Here is a 26410-nt window from a genome sequence, read left to right on the forward strand (position 1 = left end):
AGGCCAAATCAATCAATCGGTTCTTAATTCTAAATATCATTATTGATGCAGTTTAATGTAGTCAACATAAACAAACAAATGAATGAATAAATAAATAAATAAATGATTGATTGAATGAATGAATAAATAAATAAATGTTTTTTTTTTTACTTCTGACTCTTCTCTTTTGGGGTCTCACAGAAAATTAACTCCTATCCATCCTTATTCTTTCTTAAACAAACTACTGTGTGTTTTCATGGTCACAGCAGATATTTAATACAACATAACAGCGTAAGTATAAACACATCGGAGCTAGCAGTGTTGTCACGATATTAAAACTGAATTTGCAATCCACAATGATAAAAAGATCAAGATAATTCTAAAATTGTCCAGGAATTTTGTAATGTTTATGTGATTTTTTTTTTCTTTTTAGTATTTACTATTTACATCAATTAATATCTGATTGGTTTCTCATCTTGGTGCTATAATGTCCATTTACCAGGGGTTGGAAATGGCACAAAGAGTTGTAGTTCAATCGATCTAACCAAAACAATTTCAGTTAAATACGAGACTCGGGGTCATATATAATTTGCAGAATAGCTCATCTCTCTTACATTGTCAATCAAACCAAGAACATTCGAAACACCTATATGTATGTTTTTTTTGAGTAGCTGAATGTGAAACTGTTTAATGCGCTGTCAATCTTGAGTGTTGACAAAACAAGGACACCAGGGAGGGCCGCTGTGACCTCATTTCCAGGTTTCTGTGTTTTTGTGTAAACAGACTGCGGCCTTGACAGATAAAATGCACTGTGCCAGCTCGTTGAATTGAAGATATATGACAAGGGACACAAGAAATAAAAACATCTACAATTATTTATTGCCAAACTAAAATATGTCCCTGCTATTTACACTTTACAATAAGCTACAGTGAATATGCATTACAAATATAAAAGGTTTACATACACATTTAAAATCATCACATTACAACAACTGCAATGCCATTTGTATTTAATGTCTGTATACTCTTCACAACAGCCATATACAAAACTTTCTGAACAGGTTTGGGCACTGTATAAAATGTCAAATAAAAGTAATTATTTGCAAATCTTACAGTAAAATACAATATTTTCATAAAACATCATGCACTGATCATTTATTTTCTTGATTATTTGTATAAATTTATATTGGCTTTGTTCTTTATATTGAAATGAATGCTGACTTATGTGCTCGTGCAATTTTCGGAGTATTTTCTGATTAGGACTCACTTTCGAGACCGCCACTGTCATGAACCCTTACATCTGCTCAGCCTTAAACATTTTATGAGATTTATAACCCATTTCTACTCACATTATACACAGTGTCCACGATTATTCAAACTTTGGACTATACTGGTTGCATTAAAACTGTTGCAAGGTTAGCAGCATTTAAGCAGGCAGCAGATAGTGAGCTGTTATTTTGGCATGATCTCCTCCAGTGAATTTCAGTCCTTCACTTAAACATGTCACAACAAGAACTTAATGTTACTACAGCAACCATAAAAAGCAAGGGACACTATTCCGGTTGATAACTTATCCACATAGAAACACTTTGATCAAAAACTACATAACATAAACAGTAATTCATAAATAATGATTTTCTTTATACACAAGAGGTTTTTGAGAAGCCATTTAATTAGGGGGACCAGACATCCATATTTACCCGGGGCAGTTTTGAGCCCTGTGTCCCATGTCCCAGTAGATTTATCCAAAACCAGTGATTTGTCCTAGTTTTTTTCAACAAATGTCCCAAGTATCCTTATTTTTGACCAATTTGATACCTGTAAACAATGCATATCGTCATTTGTTTAGCTAAAATACAGAAAACAATGCTGGAAAATGAGCACAGAACCAGATTACATACTGACCCGTAAGTGCGTTGAAAATGGACAATGTTATATTCTAACCCGGGCAAGTCCCAGTTTAAAATGTTGAAAATCTGGTCACCCTACATTTAGGTCCAAGCAGCTTTGACTTATAACGAGGAGTGAGAATCTAAGGAGCGCAAGTGTCATTCTGCTAACTAAGCTGTTTGTATAAAGTTCTTTCTATAAGGATAGCTGAAGTGATAGGAAATACTGCAGGGAAAGCTATTCTGGAAATTGCCTGAGACTCCATAAATGATGCATGGTCTACCAATAGAGCAGTATAACAGCAACAAATACAGGCCTGTGTATGCAGTTGTCAACTTATATTAAAGGTGATATGCATTGGTGTAGGGTCCAAAATGTATTTTCCATGGAGATGTAATTGTTTTGCCTGGAAAATTCTACAGCATGGCATTAAAAAATCTCCATGGATGTGAGCAGGTGACTCCATCAAATCAGAACAACTGTAACTGAATAAACCCAAGATATACAAGTGCCAGAGAAATATACAAATGCCATACTTTAGAGCACACATTTCAGCCGAAGCAATGACATATCCATGTAACAAGCAGGAGGCGGACCATCCACCAGAAAAGTTATGTAGTGCACCTTTAAACCATAGAGTTAGCTAAAAGTTTTATGTAATTTAAAATGAATTGATTGATATTGTACTAGCATTAACTTTTGGCATACATTTTTATTCTCCACAGCAAATTAAGTCCCAGTGTGATTTTAAAGATTTTAAACGCTGGACTTGCTTCAATTCAAATAAAAACAAGACTGGAGAAAACTTTGTTAAGTGTCATAACTCACTGAACAGCTATCTCTATATTTCTGTATGTAAAGTCATCCAAAATGACACTTGTCCCACTTAAATTCTCACGCTCCATTTAACATTTTTGGTTTATAGGAAGTATTCTTTGTACATATGAACAATAAAAAGCAACAAACTATCACAGCATAGGACTAGAATGAAGACTTCAAAACCAATGCAAACAACTGTCCACAAACTACTATAACATTTGCATATTAACGGATGAGTGCATTTGAGTGTGGTTCACTAAACTGGCTTCAGACAGGGAAGCAGCGTACAAAGCGATAAAAACCAGGCCTAGATACAAGACACAAGCAAAAAACTCAAATACTGTACTCCAGACCACCCCAGTTATCGTCATAAATGTAACCACACCCACCAGCAGGTTTATTTTTCTAAATCATTATGATCAGCCTAGAAAGCTACCACAACAAAAGCTCAAATTAACGGCATAATATTCTATACTTGGATCTTTCTAATGAAATATACAAACATATTCAAATAAGTAAATACAACAAATGCAGTGTTTACAAGAAAAAGACAAACCTTTGATTTGCTATGAAAAAAAAACAAAAAAAAAAACATATTTGGTGAGAGTTTGCACTGCGTTTACAGTGAGGTCGTAATGGCAGTCACATAGATTATATTACATTATTATATTGTGGGACGGTAGAATTACTTGTGGACAAATGCATGATCGATGACTACAAGGTAAGAAGAAGATTCAAATATTAGGAAAAATGGTTAATGGAAAAATGGTTAAGGTTGTGATTGTGCACCTAATTTATATGCAGGAATAAATACATAACACCTTTAAGAAAAAGTTTTACTCAACCACAATATTCATATTTAAAGGAGGACAATGTAACGTTTGTGGTGGACGGTCTGCACCAGCTTGTCTCTATGGAGATCTTATTAGCTGCTTTGCTCAATGGAGTCAAGTAGGTGACAACCAGGACAAATTACATGTCAGATCTGAGGAGAGGTGATGTGTTTAATGCTATACTGTGGACCATTTGAGACAAAAAGTAACCATAGAGAAAAGCAGGTGGTAGGATCCCCACCAGATAAGTTTGCATACTGGACCTTTAACCCAGAAAGAAAGATAAAGCTTAAAACACTATACTGTAATGAAGTCTAAGTAAATATATATTTTGTGAAACTTCATCAAAAGCAGAGTTAAATATAGTTTATCTGTGATTAAAAACAGAAGTAGCTTCTGAATAAATAAGTGTCTGTGTCTTATTTGGAAAAGGCACCAGTGTTTCTGTGAATATAACTTTATATCAAAAGGCAATTACCACATTGATTCCTGTCCTAAAGCATTTCAAAATAAAGGTTTTTGAAGGCCATTCTCCATTTGTGCGTGACATGATAAAATATTTGGTAAATATACAGTATGCTCATGTGTCTTTAATAGTGTTTTTGTACAGTACCAGCTGCAGTTATTTATGTGAACAAGGAAAAAAAGGTCATATTATCTCAGTGACATGCACCTTTAGAATCTTTTTATAATGACTGCAATATTTAAAATGAGAAATCTGTATTAAATCAGTTTTGATATGTGTACTACAATCAGAAACAGTCTGATGTACAAAATTGAACTGTGCTTTTAGTATGTTCCCCTTAAGGTCATTGTACTCCCTCCACAATACCTGTTTGTAGTCATATGTGTGTTACTGAAGTAGAAGTAGTAGTAGAAATTATAGTAGTAGTGGTAGTTGAAGTAGCAGAAGAGCAGTTGAGGCTAGTGTCCGCCAGCAGCACGACTGGTCCCTGTTGTCCAGTCGATAATAATGAAACTCAAACTCATCACCATGAAAGACACGCCCAGAGCAGCAAAACATACGGCCTGCACAGGAGAGAGACAGAGGAAAGTCATTTGATTGTAATTATAGAGATATTATAACATTATTCAGTTTGCAGTAGCTATTTCTAGATTTCTAAGATTAAGACCTTTTTTTGTATGTGCTGCTTTAAAAATCTGGCATCAGGTGAGGTGAGACGTTCATTATCAAGTATATGGCTATTATTTAAGCAACTTTATTTACTAGTATTTCAATGTATAAATACCTGTGTTAATTTTGTTGATACATTTCCTCATTGGTTTTATTTTCTCAATGGATTTTTGCTGATGGAAAGTGACTGGATAAGGCTAAGAACTAGCCACACCAAAACTGAGATGGGAAAGAGGCTTTTAGCTGTTTTGCTTCACAAAAATGGAATACACTTTAAATAAAAGCAAAATGGGATACTTTGGTGCCACAATCGCAATTAGTAATCTGATAACAAACTTTTATAAACACACCTGTACCTGTTTTTAATGTTTTATATGGACTTATAAACTTATTATTATTATTATTATTATTTTGTATTGTATGTTGAACAGGGCATGAAAAAGAAAGTCCAAGTACAAATAAAGATTAAAAAGAAAAAGAAAAAAGGAAAACAATGAAAAGTAATCAATGAAGTCTAAGATTATGAAGAAATGCAGCACAATATGATACATAGTAAATACAATTTTTGAATAGATTTATGAAACATATTCTGGTCAACTGCACAAAAAACTAATTTTGTTCAAAACTAAGACTAAAACTAAGTTAAACTCTGTTACTGTCAAAATAATCCGTAATAATAAGCCTCACCAGTATCTTTGGTACAGAGGTCATTGGTTCTTTGTCTTTAGGCACAATGCGGATGTAGAACACAGCGGGGAAGATGAAAATCAGACATGGGGCAGAAGTGGCACCTGAAAGACAAATGCAAGATTATTTACGATCTGAAAAACCAACCTGTAATAATCAGATAATTCAATGATTATATTTTTGATTTACATATGACTTTTATTCCATTCAGACAGTACAGGAGCATTAACTCTTCCTTCATTAATATTACAAAGATTAAAAAGACGAACTTACTAATACGAGACTCACATGTTTTTCGTAAAGTCTGTAAAGGTCTAAAAATGCCGGTTTTATTTAGGTATTTTGTTGTTTGTTATGTGATGCAGGATTGTGACCTATTATGATTGTGTAGAGGATATACAGAGGATAATTGTAACCTTTGCAGTTTTTTTCCACTGTGAATATACAAATACTTTATAACTTGCAAAGTTTTATGTTGGTTATAATTACAAGGATATTAAGTTGTATTTGACAGTATAATTTATCTACAGAACAGATTCATTTCCTAGTTTAACCTAAAGTAATGTTTATAATGCAGCATAATGGCAAATATTTGTTTGTTCCATATGACCACCAAAGCAGTGTCCGTGGCCTTAGTTTTTCTGTCCTTTCACCTTTGACATTTGAACTTTTCAATGTATACTCTATTTTGAGGGCAGCAAGTGACAATAATATTGACTCTGGGCCCTCACTGTGTTCAGAGTAAATATTGGTCACGTTTTCCAGTTTTCAGTTTGATATTTAAGGTCAGAAAGTGGCTGAATGAAAGTAGTCAGACAGACACAACAAGAGGGTCCCGTTAGCCAATGGCAACAAAATGAGCCACCTACATATGGAAATATCCCAATGTAAACAATTGTGTAAACATGTCATACAGAACAAGACGTCCTTTAGGAATAGTAGTGAAAAAATTACAATTAGAAAGAAGGAAGGCAAATTGGTTTCTATCTTGAGTCACAATAGACTACTCATATTTATCAAAACTGTAACAAAAATGCAGGGCTTAAATCTACAACGTGTTGTGGTGGTTAGTATCAAATGTTTGCAGATAAAAATATGTATCTTTTTTTTAATTTTATTTTTTAGTTGCCCTTGATGACAACTGGTCATTCTGATTTCAGTTTGTATTTATCAGCTAAAACACAGGCTTATGCCCCATACTGCATTCAAATGGCATTTGTGTCTGAAACTTACCAATGACTCCAAAGATGCCCAGGATATTAGGTGCAAAGATGACGAGCATGTTGATGAACGTGAGCAGGATCACAGCAATGCTGATGTGGCGGATCCAGTTGAAGGACTTAGTGGGGAACACCATCTGCTGAATGGCTCTGCGCACCTACACGGGACAGACATAAACGCACGCTTTAAACTTTGTACTATTATTTTAGATTTGCACTACAAAGCTACAAAAGCTTAGTTCAGTATTGAAGGGTGCGTCCACTTTTGGTCCTGGTTTGAGCCCAGTTTGTATCCGAGGTGGGCTTGGTCCTGTTCAGGTCCTGGTATAGTCCATGTTAGTTCCTGTTTTAGTCACAATTTTGATGGTGGTACTGCATGTGAAAAAGTGACTATGTCCTAAGCTTTTTGCATAAGAAATCTAATTTCTCAAAACTATTTGATTATTTGACTTAATAGTTTACGAAATAGATGCATCTAGATGATGTGTTATTGCTTGAAATACCAGTTATGTATATTTCATTATTAGTAACACTTGGTGGCTAAAAACTAAAAATATTTTGTGTTGTGTATGTTTTTTAGTATGAATGTAGCACAGATTGGCAGCCTCACTTCTGTCAGTCTGCCCCAGGGCAGATGCGGCTACAGTAGAAGCTTACCACAACCGAGTGTGGAGTGAATGAATAATGCACTGTAAAGCATCTTTGAGTGTCCAAAAAGCACTATATAAATTGGATGCATTATTATTATTATTATTATTATTATTATTATTATTATTATTATTATTATTATTATTATATTTTTATTATTTCATTTTTATTATTATTATTTTGAACCAATTATCCAAAGATATTCATCAGTGGTGGTTACAGAAACAGTATACCATTACAGCGTAACAAAGGGCTTCATTGTGGCCACATGTTTATTTGCATAGTGTTATGATAAACCCAGTCAGGAAGTACCTGTTTGTTTAGTTAATAAGATACATAGAATTTCTGTGTACCTAATCAAAATTCAATGAATAAAACCCAAAGTGTGGACTTACAGGGAACAGCACAATGGGGACAGTGAGAGTGACTGCAGTGAGGACGGCCACTCGCACACACAGGATCAGGGTGTCATAGGGGTCAATGCGGTTGTACGTGTGCAGCAGCTCAGGCTCCACATTACCTGAAATAACATGAAACGTACTCAGATCAAAATGTAGTAACACCAAATCACCACCAGGTGGACTAGTAAGCTTAGATGTTTTTCAGGTCTGTTTTAGAGTTGGTAGACAGTATAAGAGAGAAAAGCACCCAAAACTGCAATCAAGCTAATTTACTGCTATTTCAAAGCACATTATTCAAATAGTATGACCACAGCCAGTACTGATGGAGGATTCAGTTACATAACTTAAGTAATTTGGAAGAATTGTATGATTTATGTACTGCACTATCACTTGTAGGTTTTATGTTCTGTAATAATAATACTTTCTGCAAAATCCATGCAAATAAAGCAATTTCTAGACCTCAAATACGTTATCGAAGAAGACACGTGCTATTTTAGTGTTTATTATTAAACTGTAACAACACAGGTAGATAATAGAAACCGGTCCAGTGACTTCTTGTTTAAAACCGGAAATCAATATTAAGCAGTAGATTTTTACTTGGGTGTTTTCACTGTTGAAAAATTACTTGTTGGGCAGAAATATGGGATTGGGGAAAACTGAAATGATTGGATTATTGAAATATGCATGAATCAATCAAAATGCAACACTGAGTGATGATGACTATGTAAACATGGTTAAAAGCTAATAAAAGTTGCTTTTACCCAACATGTCCCTTTTAAACAATATTTGACATCCATGAACCTATTTATTCATCCCCCACCCAACATTTGAAACAACATAATCCAGAAACAGGAGCTTTGATTATTAAACAACTATTATTATCTATTGTAAATATTGACTTCAGAGGCCATTGTCTCACCATAAAAGGTCAGGTAGCCAAACAAAGCAGCCAGGAAGTACATTGTGTACATGACAAGGATGGAAATGTTGGACACTTTCTGCATTTTCTTCTTTGTTGGGCTAAAAGCACAGGATAAAGTCAGTGGATACAAAGCGATATTCCCCATTGAACTGGCTATGGTCATGTATGATTGACTCACTTGCGCAACTCAGTGTAGATGGGGAGGACCTCTGGGTGGCAAACAAAAGCAAAGGCCAAGATAGGGATGGTGTATGCAGTCTATAAACAAATGGTGTAAACAATTACTCCATTCAAGCACAACTATGGCCACCTGTCCAGCATGTTGTCCTATTGACAACCATTTACAAAAATAACATGACCCTACTTCACAGAAACCTGTCTCTTTGGTCAAGTATAGGCTCTATACCTGCAATAACCTTGGACATCACATTCATTTTGGAATATTTTCTGATTGTGTTGTCATTGGAATCAGAATTTTTTTTGCAGTTTTGTCTTGTTTCTATCACACAACTTGTTGTTCACAGCATTTCATCAAGTACCATTGGCGACAATTGATAACAGGCTTAGGTCAATCCATAACATGCCTATATGCATTGTGATACAATGGGAACATTCCGGTGTTGCAACGTTCAAGGACACCAGGAAAATAGAAATATACAATCACAAATCAAGACAAGTCAGGATAAAAATGAATCTAACCTAACCAATCTATGGTTATGTACAGTACAGCATATACCATATGGACAAGAATAAAGAGCAGGTAAAGGTATTTGAGTCTTTTGACAAAATCTGTATCTGTTCTTACTTGGGAGTTTATGGTGAACATTTGTGGGGTACAGTGGGCATCGTCCTCTGCAGGGACCGCCCCATTGATGTACCCGTGGGCATGGCCTGAGACATTTACAGCGTGGTGAGTGGAGGTGCCGTTTATTGAGAACTCCTCAAATGGACAGGGGATCTGAAACTTCTTATAGGTGACCTACAGAGACACAAACCAAGTTAAATCCATGTTTACACTATTTTCCCATGCATTTGAGCAAAATTTGTCTCAGATATATTGTATAAGGAGCTCTTGAGGTCAAAATGAGTTCACTGTGTACTGTCTGCATCTAATTAGAAAGCATTTATTGTCCGATCATCAGGAGGTGCACGTTAGCATGCTGGATATGGCTATCAACGCCACAGCCAAACTCAAATCTGGTCTCTGAGAGCTGTGAAAAGAGCTTATAAACTCATCACAGAGAATTATTAGGATGCTAGGAATACATAAGGTAAGTGAGGAATACATTTACATTTAAAATGTTTTCTCATTTTTAAGACAGTAAAAATCAGGTACAATTTGAAGATTTAAGTCTATGCGGTTCAAGTGTGTCTTTAGATTTCTTTTGAATTCTTAATTTTATGTATAGTTTCTACACATTTGCTATAGCCCTTTGCATAGTCCATTGCATAACACCTGCTGCATATTGCCTGGGGTGATATTATGTATGTAATAGGTTCTGGACACAGGGCGGTGAAAGCAGAGTGCAGTGGGAAAGTGTCTGTGAACAGTATGTGTCCAGATAAGATGCCAGAGGAGCATGTCATGTGGCTCTATCAGACTTACTGCAGTGAGAAAAAACACCATGCAGCTCAGAGAGAATCCACTGGTGTAGCCAAGGTAACCTGATAAAGAAGAGGGGGGAAAAAATCATATAATGAGCCAATTTCATCTTTTGAAAGGCTCCAACTGGATCTTATTTGTGATATTTGTGAGATTTTTATATGTTCTATTATTTGTTCAGTTTTATACAGATGTCCACAGAACAAAAATAAAACAAAAACATAGCAAAGGAGCAGAGACAGAGACATTAAATGCCCACTATGTAACTGTTCTGCTCGTCTCCATGGAGATGTTATTGCTTAGCCTGAAATATTCTACAGTATGGCATTGAACTCATTTATATCGCAATTATTCACAAATGTCTGAATTGCTAAAAAAAAATACATTGAAAAACGTGCATTACTGTGGCTTGCTTTTCCACAGCCTAACCTGAAACTTGGGGTGCTTGTCTCTAACATAACATGGAGACAAGCAGAAAAGTGCACTATAATGCACAACTCATTACTCATGTTTAGTAAGTGTGTGTATCGCTTTATTAGTGCAACAAGAGATATTTTGTTTTGTCTTTTAAAGTTATAGGAAAGGTTAAATTACAATTTACTGGGTAGGCAGAGATGTTTAATGTTTAAGCTGCATTGGGGGTTATGAGCCTCATTTGTAAGCTAATTGTTGCTTCATGGAATGTCTATTAACAAAATGTACTTCCTTAACTACTACCTAACTACCTAATACCAAATGTTTTCACTAAATGCTTTGTTGTAAATTTAAACTACACATTTTTTCAAAGGGCAAACAACAATCATACTTTAAATATGAGTTTAATCAAAATCTTAGTGGCCATTGCAGTTTCCATCTCAGTGACCAGTTTCTGCACAAAATATGCTATGAAACAAGCCTCTTAAAAATGAATATATTTTAAAGATGTGCCAGTTTTTGACACAAATTTCATCACAAGAAACAATATTTAGTTAGAGTTTGTGTGTTAAGTGACGGTACATGAGATTTTGGCTGAAGTATGACACTTATTACAGTTTGCCCCAGGGCGACTGTGGCTCTCCAGAATAAAGTGTATTTAAAGTTCTTTATTCAGTAAATCCATTGTAATGTTCATAATTCCACAATGTGTTGTTTTATAGCCTATTTACTGCATAATTTGCGTTAATACAAGACTGGCATTTCAGACTAAAAATATCAGACTAATTAGTGTGTTTTTCTTCTTCCCACTGGCGGCAATCACAGTGGGAGTCCAATTAGGCCCGTTCTCTCTTACAAAACCTTAATGTTTTTGATAGGGCAGTTCCGGAAACTTTATAAGAAGTCATTAAAGTTGGAAAAATAGCACATTTAAAAAGCAGATGTTGTGAGCAGCCATTGAACACTTCAAACACACATTCATGTTTACTCGAGACCCAACAGAAGAGTGCGAATCGACACGGCGAGTATTAAGATCTATAGATTTTTCCAAATGATCAAATATAATCTATTTCACTGTAAAGTTAAAGGTGAACAATGTAACTGCCACCTGTTGTCTCCATGCAGATGTTACTGCTTTTCCTAAATTGTTCCACAGTATGAGATAAAATGTATCTCCATGGGGAATAGTCCGTGTTCTAGATCAGATCTGGGGAGAGTCTTGACATTTCTAAAGTTGTGTGCCATTTCGGTTGTGGTTTTAGGTTCACAGTGTTCTCACCGAGCTGCTTCATAAGAGCCAAGGGCAGGATGACACTCGCCGACACCATAATGACCAAGTAGTTTCCATTCAAATACCACAGACTGTAGAGACAAATCAGGTTTACTTTAGACAGAGCCATATTTCAAACACACCGAGACAGCACACAAACACAGGCTAAAAAGAATGGAAAATAAGACCTCTACAGTGGTTTATTTATGTTTTATACTGGTTAAAACTGACAACGGACGTTTTAAATAGATTTATATGTATTTGCTCTGCTTTTTGTTGTATATTTTTTCATTTTGTAATAAACTAAACTAATTGAACTGGCCTGAACTGAAGATATTACATTATTATATTCTGATTCAAACCAAACTCCCAAAACAAAACCACAAAAACTGAGAGTAAATACAACAAAAGATTTCTGGCTTAAAAAAGATGAATTATACATTGCATAGTAATAATTATATTGTTACTCATGTCAACTTGCAGTTTTTAAAATGGACACAGAACAATAAACTGGCAGCCGCAGTAGCTTATAGAGCTCAATGTCAAGCTATTTAAGACAATTCTCCCCTAAACCCTGTGCATATAGAAGCTCTTTGTAGCCAATATCCCCTCTATAAGCCGCTAAGCCTGTTATTCTTAACCAAAAGGGACTGAGCCAGGCCCTCGTGTCTGGGATGACACAATGAAGCAGTCTCCCTTGAAAGTAGACGTAGTCCTGTCCAGTGCGTTTGACATGTTTGAGGTTATAACCCTGCACACTCCGGTCAGTAGGTCATCTTTTACATTGGGAGTCCAGCCAGACCTTTGGCCACTCAGTCCAAGTTCAGGGACTAAGAAAGGAGGAGCTTAAAATGGCTGCTATGTAGCCTCAATATCAAAATGTGTGCGTCAGATCATTTTATTATAACCTAGTGTTTGCAAATGGAAAATGTATGCCTGAATGATATGCTATATTTTTACTGCATATCTGTCTAAATTGTTATAATTTGGTGTTAAAATGTACATATAAATATTGCTGGAAAATAGTAGATTTGTTTTTCAAGTGATTTCTGTGTAATACTTAAAACAATGCATCTGGTTTAATCCAAAGTAATTGCTCTGCACATATTGAATCATATATATATAAATATAACTTTCCAAATTCTTCATTATATAAACTGACCATTCATGTTATATTTTAATATCAAACCTTCTATGGTTTACTGACTTTTTAAAAATTTCAGTCTTCCTCTTACTAAAGAAAATGTTGGAGGTATCGTAACTTACACGTAATCCTATGTTTCAACATCATACAACATTATGCAAAATGATTACCTAATAATTACCTATTTATACAATTTTCAGTATGGTGCCAACGTGTCACAAACCTCCCCTATGGCACCTATGGCTCATCTTTGGCCCCCTGCTGCTTCTGCGTGTGTTCAGCCTAACCCGCAGTAACCCCTGAAAGAACAGTGTGTCTCGGCTGTGACGACTGGCCCTAGTCTAACCTGGCCTCACGCTTCACTGAGATCCACATCACCTGCTGCTGTCTGTAATGAGGCTACAGACATAATACTTCCAACACAATCAGTGCTAAGCCTTTCTACTAGGTACAGTGGATTTGAACAAAAATATCTGAATTTAAAGAGACATGGCTATTGTATTGCAACTGAAAAACATAAATAAATAGGATCAGAAATTACTGGTGAAAAGTGACAACAGTACTTCAGATGAGAATTAAGAAATCACATTGTTTGATGTGTATTATTATTATTATTATTAAATTAATGAGCATGAAGAGGTAGCCACTGTACTAAACTTTCTCTGCAACTATGGACCTTAAGCAGGGGACAATCTTTTCTGTCATGTCTACAAACCGGGACAAACAAGTAGATTTTACTGTAAACTATATACATTTTTTTGAATGATGGCACAAATAAACTTGGAGGGCATCCACAAGTAGTTGAGCCAGCAACTCTACATCTCAATGAACCATGAAAGGTCAAAATAACACAACAGAGGAATCATAATACAGATATTGTCTATAATTGTTTGTATGGTAATTGTATAAAGTGTTGAGATGTGCTTTGCGTCCACTGGCTGCAGCAGGACTGTATTTCCATTCCCGTTTGAGAGCAGAGTTTGTTTTTAGATTTGAGGTAGCAGCTGGGATCCCTCTAAGCCCCTGCATGGCCTCCCTGTCCCGGGTAGATAGTGACGCGCACAGGCCTGGCACCATCCGAGATTTATGACGAAGGTGTGTATATGTGTAACTTCCACACAGATACCCAAAAATGTCCTACTTTGGATTGGCCAATCACAAGGCATTATTGTCATCACACACCCCCCACTGTGAGTCAATGAATGCCCTCTGACTGGACCAGGCCCCTTTGACCTGGCAGCACGAGCCGGCGTCATATGCCAGTCACAAGTGGAAAATATCAGTACTCACTCCGAGTTGGGGTCGGCCTTCAGGAAAGCTTGGATCACAAGAGGAAGCTCAGATTTCACAATATACAGGTAGCTGGACATGGCTGTAGAATAAAAGACAAGACAGAAAAAATGAAGAATCATATCTATGGAAAGGCAAGTAAAAATGCTTGTTTTTCAATGTTTCTATTTTTGTGCAATAAAAACACCTATAATTATATAAATGCAAGATGTTTCATTTCAGGTGGCAGGCCTTGAGAAGAGTTATGAAGAGTTATTCTTACTAAATTCAGATTAAAAGAAAGTTTACCTTTATTTCATGATTCATGTGGATTTAAAAAGTGCACTGTGTAACTGTGTTCAGATGGAAAGTATGGTTCCTGCTTGTCTCCCTGAAGATGATACTGCCTAGAATGTTTCACAGTATGGCATTAAACTTATCTATCTTCATGGAGGCAATAATGTGATACCAACAGGCCAGAGAGAGACGACCCCGCTTTCAGTAAGAATGCAAGTTTTTGAGCCATGTAAATATGCACAATGAAGTAATACAAAATAGTAAAGTTTAATGTCATAATGTGGAGTATTCCAGGTGAAGCAATAACATCTCTACAGAGACAGTAGGTAGTGGATCGTGCACCAGAAAAGATAAGTTTTATTATGCAGCTTTTAAGCAAACAGCTTAAACTTCTAAAATGAGTCAAACAAATCCACCTACAAATTTCACAACGAAAATTGACCTTATTTAAACTGTACTAACATATATCAATACAAATATCCTTAGTAGACTTCTGTAAATTTACTCTGTGCTTAAAGTTCTCTTAAGTCTTTTTACGTAACAGTTTTACATAAGGACCCTCATTACTGTGGTCTCACCTCCAATGTTCTGCAGGGTGATTGCGATCCCGGCGGCCATTTTTCCTGGAGTCCCGAATGCTCTGTACCCCAGCTGTTCATAAGCTCTGATTCCTGGTAAAGTTGTTATTGGCGCTCAGTAATTGGTATAAATGTGATGCTTGTTAGGCCTGTCACAATAATTACTATATTGATTCACCTTTCAATATATGATAGTAGAACAAATGTGCTATTTATTTTTACAATACGGTTCACTGGAATATTGTAATATTTTTCTGTAGCAAAATGTGTTATTGTGATAGGCCTAATGATTGTAATAGCATTTTACAAAGAGTATACAGGCTTACCCACAATCCCTGAGGCCTTGAGCAGCAGGTGAATGGAGTAAGACGACAGGGCAGCTACAGCGGTCAGAAGAAACCTGTGAGAAACAAAACAGGGACGTCATCCAATCAATAGGCATAATATAACTTAATTGATCTGGGTCTTCTTCTTTTCCTACAACTATAGCTGACAGATTTTTAGGGTGACCATCTCAAACTTGTAACAAAAGAGGGACAAGTTGAATGCTGAACGTGACATGGAGGAATGCATTTGGGAAATTTAATCAATCAGACAAATACATGGTCCGTTTATGTCAAAACAAACACGGAGGTAGTGCAAGAAACGGCACGGATTTCTGCAGAATCTACAACCAAAGCACAAAACATTTATGTATCTGAGGTTAAAAAAACCCAAAACGTTATATGTAAAAGAAGTCCTGAATGATACAACAATATTCAAAGAACAATTCCAGGACATAGGGGACTGGCTGTTCTGACAAGCAGCCCGCAGTAACCAAAAGTTTATGAGACATAAGCATCAAACTGTCCTTGCGTAAGCATCAAACTGTCCTTGCGTGTCAGCTGTTCAGACAACACAGTACATATTTATACAACATACAAAATCCATCATGTCTTGTCAACTCCTCCTCCATGATTAAGTTACATCAAACCAGAGGAAGCCAAATATATTTAGTCAGTTCAAATGTCTTCGCTTTACTGTCATTACTTATAGCCTGCTCAGACATGCTCTTTAAGCAAACCACAATATATAGATCTTACTTCCTGTCTTTGCTATTCTGGTCTTGTCCTTTCACTAACTGCAGCTACATAAACAGTGACTACGTGACCAAACAACCAGGGTTATGTTGGGGAGCCGTGCAGATGATCCAGTTATTTTGGGTTCGGTCCTTTTCAGGGGTTTGTTTGTGGGGTAACTGTGGCTGCATTGGGGCATGAGAAGAGGGTCAAAGGTCGCTGCATGTTACAAGGTGCCAAAAATCATTGTAGTAGTGCAGATGCTGCTGCCTCTGGACGTAAGAGGGTGCTCCATAGATAACTATGCTAACTTATTTTTCCTGAATAGTTTTAGAATGGTCTTGATCTATATCAGAAATAATATGATATCACATAATATAAAGGAAACAGGAGACAATTTTTTGTGTTGAAAAGTACACATAAATCATTGCAGTATTGAAGTCATTTCCTTAGCATCAAAATTAAAGTTAAATTTTAATATTGTGACATTGCTACTACTACATTACTAACAGTTGATATCTTAACCATCTGATTGCATCGGTAGCACTTGCTCACTTTTACAGTATTAAAATAATAATAATTTTTACAGTTTTAAAATAATAATAGAAATATCAATGAACATGGGCTGATAATAGTAAAATATTAGTTTAAGAGCAGGCTCAAGACCCACCTTTAAATTCTGCTTTTGAATAAATGAACTTTATTATTAGGGCTTATTTGTATTTATTATATTACTTTAGTTTAGGCATACGGTTTTAGATTTATTTATGTTCTTCTTTTATTCTTTTTTCTACCTGAAATCTGTAATCTTCAACAATAATTCCTGATTCATCTGGAGATGTAAAGACATGACTTTCCTTTATTATTTAGTCTTTGGGGGAATATAACAATAGGAGGGTTTGAGAACTTTGAAGGTGTCATATATCAAGATTATCATTACATTAGCATTGCCAGTTGGTGTAACAGTGTTTAAAAAACACATACAATGTAATAAACAAATATTGGAGCTGTACTTACAGAAAAAGGAGAACGCCTGTGTTAGCCATAGCATAGGCCAGTCCCAGGATGCCACTGCCCATAATGGCATTTCCCAAGTTAAAGACAGACATGCCAAAAGAGGTCTTGCCTTCAAACTGAAGTAGAAATACAAATATGTATTCATTTAAAATTGTATAAATATAACTGCATTGTGTAAGTTTTAACATTTTTCCTTACATCTGTGAATCGTATAGGCTTTTTTCCATCAGCACTGGGTAAAAACTCTGCGCTTTCCAATGCTCCATCGGGGTCTTCATATCTGCAGGACAAACGTATAAATATGATACTAAATGTGAAACACGTTTTGCTATTTTTTACTATTTATGTTATTGTGCAAGATCATGTATTTTAAAGATGCCCTCCATGCATCATAAGTGCATACCTGACAGGTGACAGGCCATTTCTGAACAAGGATCCACCCGGTGTCAAGAAGAACCCAAAGCAAAAACCATGCATTTGAGAGATCAAACAAGGAAAGGAGGTAAGAGCCTGGTTAGTCATTTCTTTCTCTCTGTGTTGTATACAAGTATTGCTCCAAAGAGGTTTGATTTCCTCTGTCACCATCTCTCCAGAGGCAGGATTTGCATTGAAAAAAATTCTAATTCTAATTCTAATTTAAAAGAGCTAATCTAATCTAGGGGCAGGGTTTGTATAAGGAAAGTTCAAGTTCAGTTTATTGGGAATGCATGAAAGTGGATTAAGGATTTCACAACTTTTCTTTGGTCATGGTGTTGAAAATCCTGAACTGTAATCTTGTGATCTTTTTTCTAATAATCGTCATTACACAAAAATGTTATATCATGACACCCCTTCTCCTTTCATAACAACAGAGATCTACAGGGACACTAGTCCATTTCGTCTTCTTAGTTAAGTCCTGGCTTGAAATTACCATCAAACCAATCACAAACAAACAATCAATGCCAGATTATTAATATTTCTCTGTATTGAAAGATGGAGAGAAAGATGAGGGGCTAGCCAGGCTGAGGAAGCAAGTGATACTGTTTCTCACCACATTCATGAAATGGCTTACATGCCTATAATTTATCATTAGAAGCAGTGAATCAATATGTAACTTGATCTGGCATTTACACAAATATAACTGTAAGGCCAAGAGGCGTTGGCCACCATGCAGAGTTACAGCCCCAGAACAGACAGACAAACACAGGCAAAAAAGGTAAAAAAATAATAATTTGTTTAAAAAGAAAAAAAACTCACTGATCCTCCTCCATCTGTGTCTTCATGTCACTTTTACCATTGGATAAAATGTTCATCTCCGACTGAGAGGGCTCCATTTTGGGTCAGATGTCTCCCTTTGGTGCAGGATTTGTTGTTTATGTAAAGATCTGTGGAAAAGACAAGAAGAAGTTTTTAATAGTCTGGCAATTATTTAATAGCTTATTCTGCATTTTCATATTTGTTGTACTGTATGTACACTTTTAATTACTGTATGATATAATGAAATAGTAATGTAAATGAACTATTAATTAGTTAATTGATAATCATGATTAAGTAAGAGCTAACATTTCTATTCAATCTCATCTTTAAAATATCAAATATCATATGAAGATTATGTGATCCAGCTCTAAGACATTGTGGATGAAAGTGAATTAAGGATTTCACTGTTGTTTGATGATGTTGTCAATAATTGTGACTAATCTTACAATTATGACAATAGTTTTTGTTCTCACAATAATCATAGCACAAATGATTTACATTTAAAAGGACTGTTTTAACACTTTTTTTCCAAAACAGGTGCAACCTTTTACTTTTTCAGTGACTAAGCCTGACTCACTTGTTCTATTTACACAGTACAAGTCCCACAACGTGAGTACTTTGTGTACGCAACAGCAACAACTGAACAGAATTTTCCAATATGAGAGAGACATAGTTCTAAAAATCAAATGAGCCAAATTTGATCATTATTTTTGTAAGGTGTTTTTAACAGTTTTAAGGTCCCATATTATGCTAAACTGACTCTTTTAGCCATATTAGAAAGTTGTTACCTCATCAAAAACATACCTAGAGTTCATTCATATATGTTTGAGTAGTCCTCTAATATAAGTCTGTCTTCATCTCTAGAGGTCAAACATACACAGGGTTTGTGTTAAAAATGTGTGAATGAAACACAACAAAAACTCCAGGTATGTTTTTGATGAGGAAACAACATTATAGCATAAATCAGAAAATAGCGTAATATGGGTCTTTAATGAGTAAATTCAACAAATTTCTCTTTCATCAAGTTTTAGTAGAAACCATTTCTAAATTTCTCAGGAGAAAGAAACTTCAGGGACCTACAATGGAAATTGCTGTTTTAAATTAGATAGATTGTGCAATACTTTTGAGCAATCCAAACAGATCACACCGTCACAGAATAAAGTCCATTTTATCAAAAAATCTAGGCTACTGTAAACTGCAGGATGAGGGGCAGCGTTAAAACAAGACAAGGGCCTAATGCCGTCCATGGGCCACAACTTGTCCAGATCTGTTTGAACACATTTGTGTTGGATTCCAAAAATATCTTCTGATATATTTGTGACCAGGATACTCACAAAAAAACACAAACAAAACACCCCTACCACCTTCGATCCTCTTAGCAGTGGTCTCACAGCCTGAAGTCTTCCTCAAAATCAAAGGCTAATTGTGTGAATAAGTTCAGAGGCTGAGGGTCCGCCCAGACACAATGGAGATCTGTTGGTGTTCTCCTGCAGCCGCATTGTACACTCAGCCAGAGATCACTGTCACTGGTATTTATACTTCAAACAAAACTCACATTCATACTGCAGTACTGATCCTTCAGAGACAAGGCTTGTGTCCATACTTTAAACAAATAATGGTATTTAACTGTACTGCATAGGACCGAGAGATGAAAGCGGATCTGAAAATTACTTATGGCTCAGTAATTTCAATATAACAGATACCACCACACAGATATTTGTGCAACAGTTCTTGTGGCATAGTTGTTAGTACTTTTGCCCAATAGCAAGACGGTCCTGGGTTTGATTCTCGGTCTGAATTAGGCCTCCCTTTTTGTTCTCTCTGTGCTCTCTGTTCTCTCTCTCTTATGTCAGTTTAATATTATTATTACAAGCAAAACATATATGCTTTAAAATGTATCTTTATGTATGTGATAGATAATCTTTATGATGTGTTTAATCCAGACACATTCCTCCAGCAGCACCAGTCTGAGTCAGATCAAATGTCAGACAAGTGGAGGCAGGGCAGGGCATCTGGGCTTTTTTTACTGTCAGATACAGTTTCTGCTGTGAAATTTCATCTGGCAGAGCAGATACTTACACCATTTGGATGTTTAGCAATATTCCAGAGCAGCTTTCAGGTGACCTTTTCGTGAAATAATCTAACAGAATCAAATTGAGAAAATATAAGCAATATGTTTTATATATATGTACACACACACACACACACACACACATATTGTTCAATATATTTCATTTTGGCACAGTATTGTGACAGTTTTTAGATACAAAATAAATAAGCAATAAATGATCCACAGGAACCAAGTGATTCATTTTAATAGACTTACTTGGAGTTACAAAAACTGTTGACAGAATTATTCCCTGAACTAACTTTTTAACTATTGTGACACCGTCTTAACAGAAGTCCAAACTACTTCTGCTTTTTTCCATGAGGTGCATTCTAGGGTTGTCAAAAATATCAAAAATCCAATACTAATCGATATTAAGTTATTGTCAAAACTAGATACTCATCAAGCATCATTATTTTAAAAAGTCACACTCAGAAATGAATGTTTCCTGAATATGACCTTGAGCTCTATCAGAACAACTATAAAACCACACAGATTAGTATACGCCCATGGACAACTATGGAACACACTTGACCACTGGTCCCATGGTAATATAAAAAAGTATGATTATTTCATGTTGAAAATTACATTCTGTTGTCAAAATATTGTTTTTTATTATCATCGTGGTAATCGTGGAATCAGTATTGAGTATTGAGTCTATTCATTAGTACTGAAATCTAGCTTGACACTTCAAAATCAAGAGTCAAAACCTGTGTGAGAATCAACCATGAGGAAAATACTGTCAGCGACTGATGTACCAGACCAAGAGCCTCTGTACAGTGTAACCGATAGAAACCTGTCGTCTGGGAGAGCAGCCTAGTGACCCTCAGTGGAGTACATGATGTATTTATTAGTTATATAATATTTCTCTTTAGTCTTTCATCTCTTGCTAAGTGGAGCACAAATGCAACATGTTTGAAGTAGTCCTATATCACATCTGTCATGGCCCTGTTCCTCCATAGACATACATTACACATAGACGTATCTCTTACTACTGGGGAAACTCTACACTCCTTGACGCCAGTGGACTTGAGTGTTACGTAACGATCTCCTCCAGCCCATGGACCTTTGTGAATATATATATATATATATATATATATATATATATATATATATATATATATATATATATATATATATATATATACATATATATATACACATACACACACACACATATATATATACATATATATATATACACACACACATATATACATATATATATATATATATATATATATATATATATATATATATATATATATACACACACACACATATATATGTGTGTGTGTGTGTGTGTGTGTGATAAAAAATGTCTACCCAGGTATGAATTGATAAAACTAGTATTGAAACTATTTGAGCATGTATAGTAAGTAAGTATTGACTTTTCATTGAAAACTACAGTGGTCACAGGAGCTTGCAGAGATTGGCAGCTGAAGGTGATCGGCTGCAGCCTCTCATCTCTCCATTGCCTCTATGTCTCCAGGACTTGGGGGCGAGCAGGTCAGATCACAGCTGACCCTTCCTACTCTGGACCTATCTGAGGCCCTCCCCTCAGGCAGGAGGCTACGATCCATTCGAACCAGAACCTCTTGCCAGAAGAAGAGCAGTTTTTCCCCTCTGCCATTGGACTCATGAACACCTGTCACTTTATAACACCAGTTACTGTCACTTTAAACAACTGTAATGAACCAACTTGAACTGAAAGCATTTGCTCTGTTGTTCTGGCCAGACAGTATATTTTGTATTATATATCATAGTCTATTTGTTTTTACCTTATTTAATGCATACATTTTTTTTTTTTTTTTTACATTTTTTCCTAGTTTGTGAATTGTATTCACTGACAATGGCAATAAAACTTATTCTGATTGTAACTTGCTTTCCAGACAGTTATAAATATGGTCAGTTCCCATAATGTGTAATCTTAACATTGATTCCTCTTATGAGCTCCAGTTTGTCTCATTTACAGCTTGTGCTCAAGAGTAAACTAGGAAAAAATATCAACGTCCGGGTTTCATTTTATCTGTGTGATCTTTATTGCTTTCTAATTGTTCTTCCGACTGTTGTAAACTATATGAGGCTGTTGTAAGAGTTTGTATTATTGTGAAAATGAAAGATGTAAAATGATAACAGCACATGTGTTAATGGACTGTCCTAAACAGCACTGATATCAATACTGAAGTTCTAACCTAATGCAAGCCACATTTCTTCAAGTTTGAACTTATTGCCTGAACTTATGGTATAACGTATGTCACATGATTGTTCTCCCTGTCTCCTCTTTTTCTACCAGCAGCCTTCACAAGACATTTACCTTTGCAAATGACACAGAAACATATAACATGATGGTGCTTTAAGGTGACTTTATATTTAGTTCAGTTAGTATCCCTACATACCGGCACCCGATCGATGAAGAACTTAAAACTAGGAGTTGCAAAGGAGAAGAATAAATATTTGATTATTACATTTTCTGGACAAGAGCCAAGTTCATACATTTTCCTGGGACCTAATTCTTTAATCTTTTCTATGTTTTCAACCAGTCAAAGTCCAAGTCTTGTTTCTGTGTGAATTCAGTTGAACTTGAACTGGGTCAAAAGGGACATCAATACCACATATCATACAGTCAATAATAGATGGATAGATAAACACTGAAGTTAAAAGGATAAAAGCCAAGTGATGAAGTAAGCACACTGTGACTTTTATATCAGCAACTGTGTGTCATAATATGGATTAGTCTTGACTGACCCAGTACTGATCATTATTAATATTATAATGTTGCTTTAATTCCTTATACTTATATATCCATTGTCTGATGACTTTTATGGTCATACCACTAGTACAATTTAAAAATTCTCCTTCATAACACTAATCACTTGTAGTAATCTGATTGATAAACCAATAAGAGGAATGCAGTCAAAACTAACTTATAATAAAGACTGAAAGAAAACAGCTCAAACTCCTGTCTAGTTAACAACATTAAACAATTAACTGGAAAGGTTTTTCGTATTCTCTCTGAATTATGTTTGGATATGTCTTCTGCTAGTGAAAAATGAGCTTCAAACACACAGCTGTGATTTGAATTTCAAAAACTTAAGTCATTCAGTGTGAGCTTGGTCCCAGGAACATCTGCATTCGTAAGAAGGTAGGACGAGCGGGCTTGTGAAGTCCACTATAGAAATTAAATATGCAATACACATTTTCACATTGATTAATAACCTACAAGATGACAGACATAGTTAGTTCTAAACAAACCAATGCGTTTATAAGGTTAAGAGTATGACTGCAGATTAGAGGAAACCTTGACAATGATATACTTGAAATAGCTTCCTAAGTATGTGACACTTAACACTAGACAGCCTCTATCAGATTGAATGTTAAGTGTATTATAACCCTGACCTCCTCCACACACCTGTCCAGCCCTAAACGCACACAACCAGTGCTCTCTGATCATGAGGTCAACAGCCTCCACGAGCCAAAGCCTTATCTGTTCACGGTCCAACATGACGAACTCTGGATCAGAACCCATTTGTTTAGACAGGGGCCAAGTCAAAAAATGTCATCCACCCACACAGTAATAGATGAGAAAAGCCCAATACCCATCTGCCTTGTACTCCTAGGCTAAATGCATTGTACTAAGCTGTATGACGTTATATTAAACTTGTTGAATGTTCACTTACAGCATCGTAGTGTCATGGTAACTGACCACTCAACACCCACACTGAGTGAAGAGGTTCTTACAGTTGCTCCATTGCAGTATTTCCATAGCCAAACACGCAATGCTATGTTTAACTGTTCCATGTATCTACAACAATTTAGCCACGAGAAACAAGGATAATTCAAATTCTATACTAAGCCATTCTTAATATTGACAGTAATAACCAGGTCAAACTAATGATGGGCCTATAATCTTTGATGTGGATCTGATTTGTCAACTAGTTACTTTTTGTCAATCCAAAGTAATTTTACTTATCTTCTATTATTATTATTACTGTCATTAAACATTAATAACTGATAAACAACATTTCATTGTCTCCATAGGCAATTCAATTCAATGTGACAGGAATAATTATAACTGAGAGTTCATGAATGAGTACAAGACAATCAGGGCATTACTGCAATACTGTGAAACTAATACCTAAATGTTTAAAAGTCCTGATGTATCACTGGTATAGTCTTGCAGTGAATAAGTCAATCACAGTATCTTATTTCGATCTAGGATGTGAATTAAACACGACTATTTCACATTTCAGTGCCAATCACTACACCAAAGCAGACCAAAAAGTGATACAACTTTTACTATTGCGCGCAGTACCTCCTACTCCTCGTGTCAAATAACAAAAGAACAGCGCTTCGGATGACTGACCTGTGTCTCAAGTACCAGAATTACGTCCATAAAATAAAAGCATTGTGAGGTTTAAGTGATTAGAAAAGAATAATAGCTATAACATGATATGGTGAACTAGCAGCTTTACGCGTGAGGTTTACATTGTGCCATTTGGTCTCCCACGTAAAATACTATTCTGTACGTGGAAACAGTAATGTCATGTTTAATTAATTTGAGGAATACAGTGAACAACAATGGTCTACTCTTTTGCTCGGCGCTACTCAAAGCACATGGTCGTGACATCTGGATTGGCGCTCAATACGCTCAACAACGTGCCACTCCGTCAATAACGCGCACCCACACAAAGGCAGATGTCCCTTTTTTTCTTCAACCAAGAGACGATACAGGCTATTTAAATGTAGGTTAAATGGTTATGCTTTCTTTCTGGCTTACATCATTGACCGTATCCATGTCTACTCTCGTCCAATGCGCAAAACCAGCAACACCACTACTCTTCCTCACACCATAACCATAAGCGTGCAGTCAAAAATAATTATTATAAATGTTAAATCTTACCTAAAAAGCTCTTGATTGGTGTCTTAAAGTCCACAGGCGAGGGTAATTGGCACACACGCGCACACAGACGCGCAGTTTTCCTTGCCTTTAGGTTTTTCCACGCGTTAAGGCTCTACAGTCGCGGCGTCTACCTCACCAAGTCAGGAGCTCAATTTGGGCTTTTAGAAACGCTGTGGACATTGTATCCCCCCCAGAAGTTGAACTGTGGGGGTCGTCGTAGCTTCTAAGGTCCGCCTCCTTGTTTCACCCCTCCCCGCTTCATCATATGGCTGCGCCGCGCTACTTTTCCACGTTTAGCGCAGAGTTACAAGGAACAAGCTGTGGACTATGAGGCTGCAACCAGTGGCTCAACTCCACGTCTGAATAAACTCTGGTGTGTGTATATTTATTTAAGGTGTTTTATTTATACTGACACATTACATTTTAGTCCAAAAAGTAGATGCAACTTGTCATACTTTGCTGGGAAACTCTTTGCAATTATGATATAGCTTTTCTTTTCTTTTTTTTTTTTTTTTTTAGAAGCTATTAGGCTGTTTAGAAAATGTAGTCTACGTTATATCCTGTGTGTTGATGGTAATACTGCTTCAGGTAGGCTTCTAAATGTTTTATAAAGTCAATCATACTGTTGAACTACTCTAGCTTTTCTTTTCTTTTTTTTTTTTTTTTTTAGAAGCTATTAGGCTGTTTAGAAAATGTAGTCTACGTTATATCCTGTGTGTTGATGGTAATACTGCTTCAGGTAGGCTTCTAAATGTTTTATAAAGTCAATCATACTGTTGAACTACTCTATTCAGCGCCATCTAGAGTCCATAAAAGTGTATGGCAAGAGACAAAAAGGCCAGAACTATTCTCAAGGGGCAGCAGCTGGAATGAAGCCTATAAAAATCATTGTACACAAGAAATATGGACACAAATAGTCTATTAACTTATTACCTAACATAGAGGTGAGCCAGAGTAGACAGTGGACTAATTATTCATGC

The 26410-nt window shown here is 36.0% G+C and overlaps 1 protein-coding gene across 3 annotated transcripts; it reads right to left on the reverse strand.

The window, feature by feature from the left end:
* Positions 1-836: 836 nt before the first annotated feature.
* slc38a3b (solute carrier family 38 member 3b) lies at positions 837-25795 on the reverse strand. Of its 3 annotated transcripts, none has more exons than XM_033966588.2 (17): positions 25431-25730; positions 18421-18548; positions 17588-17608; positions 17383-17464; positions 17185-17300; positions 15436-15509; positions 15110-15202; positions 14256-14337; positions 11831-11913; positions 10141-10199; positions 9340-9513; positions 8713-8792; positions 8532-8632; positions 7607-7731; positions 6577-6721; positions 5344-5447; positions 837-4550 (listed from the first exon to the last, which is right to left on the reverse strand). In XM_033966588.2, the coding sequence occupies exons 2-17, from the start codon at positions 18495-18497 to the stop codon at positions 4446-4448; spliced, it is 1521 nt and encodes a 506-aa protein (XP_033822479.1). In that variant the 5' UTR covers positions 18498-18548; positions 25431-25730; the 3' UTR covers positions 837-4445. The 3 variants fall into 3 exon arrangements, with proteins under 3 accessions (XP_033822479.1, XP_055077711.1, XP_055077712.1); XM_055221736.1 differs by having other exon boundaries at positions 18421-18550; positions 25434-25656; XM_055221737.1 differs by lacking the exon at positions 17588-17608 and having other exon boundaries at positions 25431-25795.
* Between the last annotated feature and the right edge of the window lie 615 nt (positions 25796-26410).

This window comes from Periophthalmus magnuspinnatus, chromosome 5 (genome assembly GCF_009829125.3).
Source record: "Periophthalmus magnuspinnatus isolate fPerMag1 chromosome 5, fPerMag1.2.pri, whole genome shotgun sequence".
NCBI classification, from domain to species: Eukaryota; Metazoa; Chordata; class Actinopteri; order Gobiiformes; family Gobiidae; genus Periophthalmus; species Periophthalmus magnuspinnatus.

What these genes read in the sequence shown, in the direction of transcription:
- slc38a3b (XM_033966588.2), bottom strand. Translation starts at nt 18,497, where the DNA reads ATGGAGCCCTCTCAGTCGGAGATGAACATTTTATCCAATGGTAAAAGT. An exon ending in CAAGGCCTCAGGGATTGTGG is followed by an intron (nt 15,203 to 15,435) that starts GTAAGCCTGTAT and finishes CAACTTTACCAG; the next exon opens with GAATCAGAGCTTATGAACAG. An exon ending in CCTCTGTACCAAAGATACTG is followed by an intron (nt 4,551 to 5,343) that starts GTGAGGCTTATT and finishes TCTCCTGTGCAG; the next exon opens with GCCGTATGTTTTGCTGCTCT.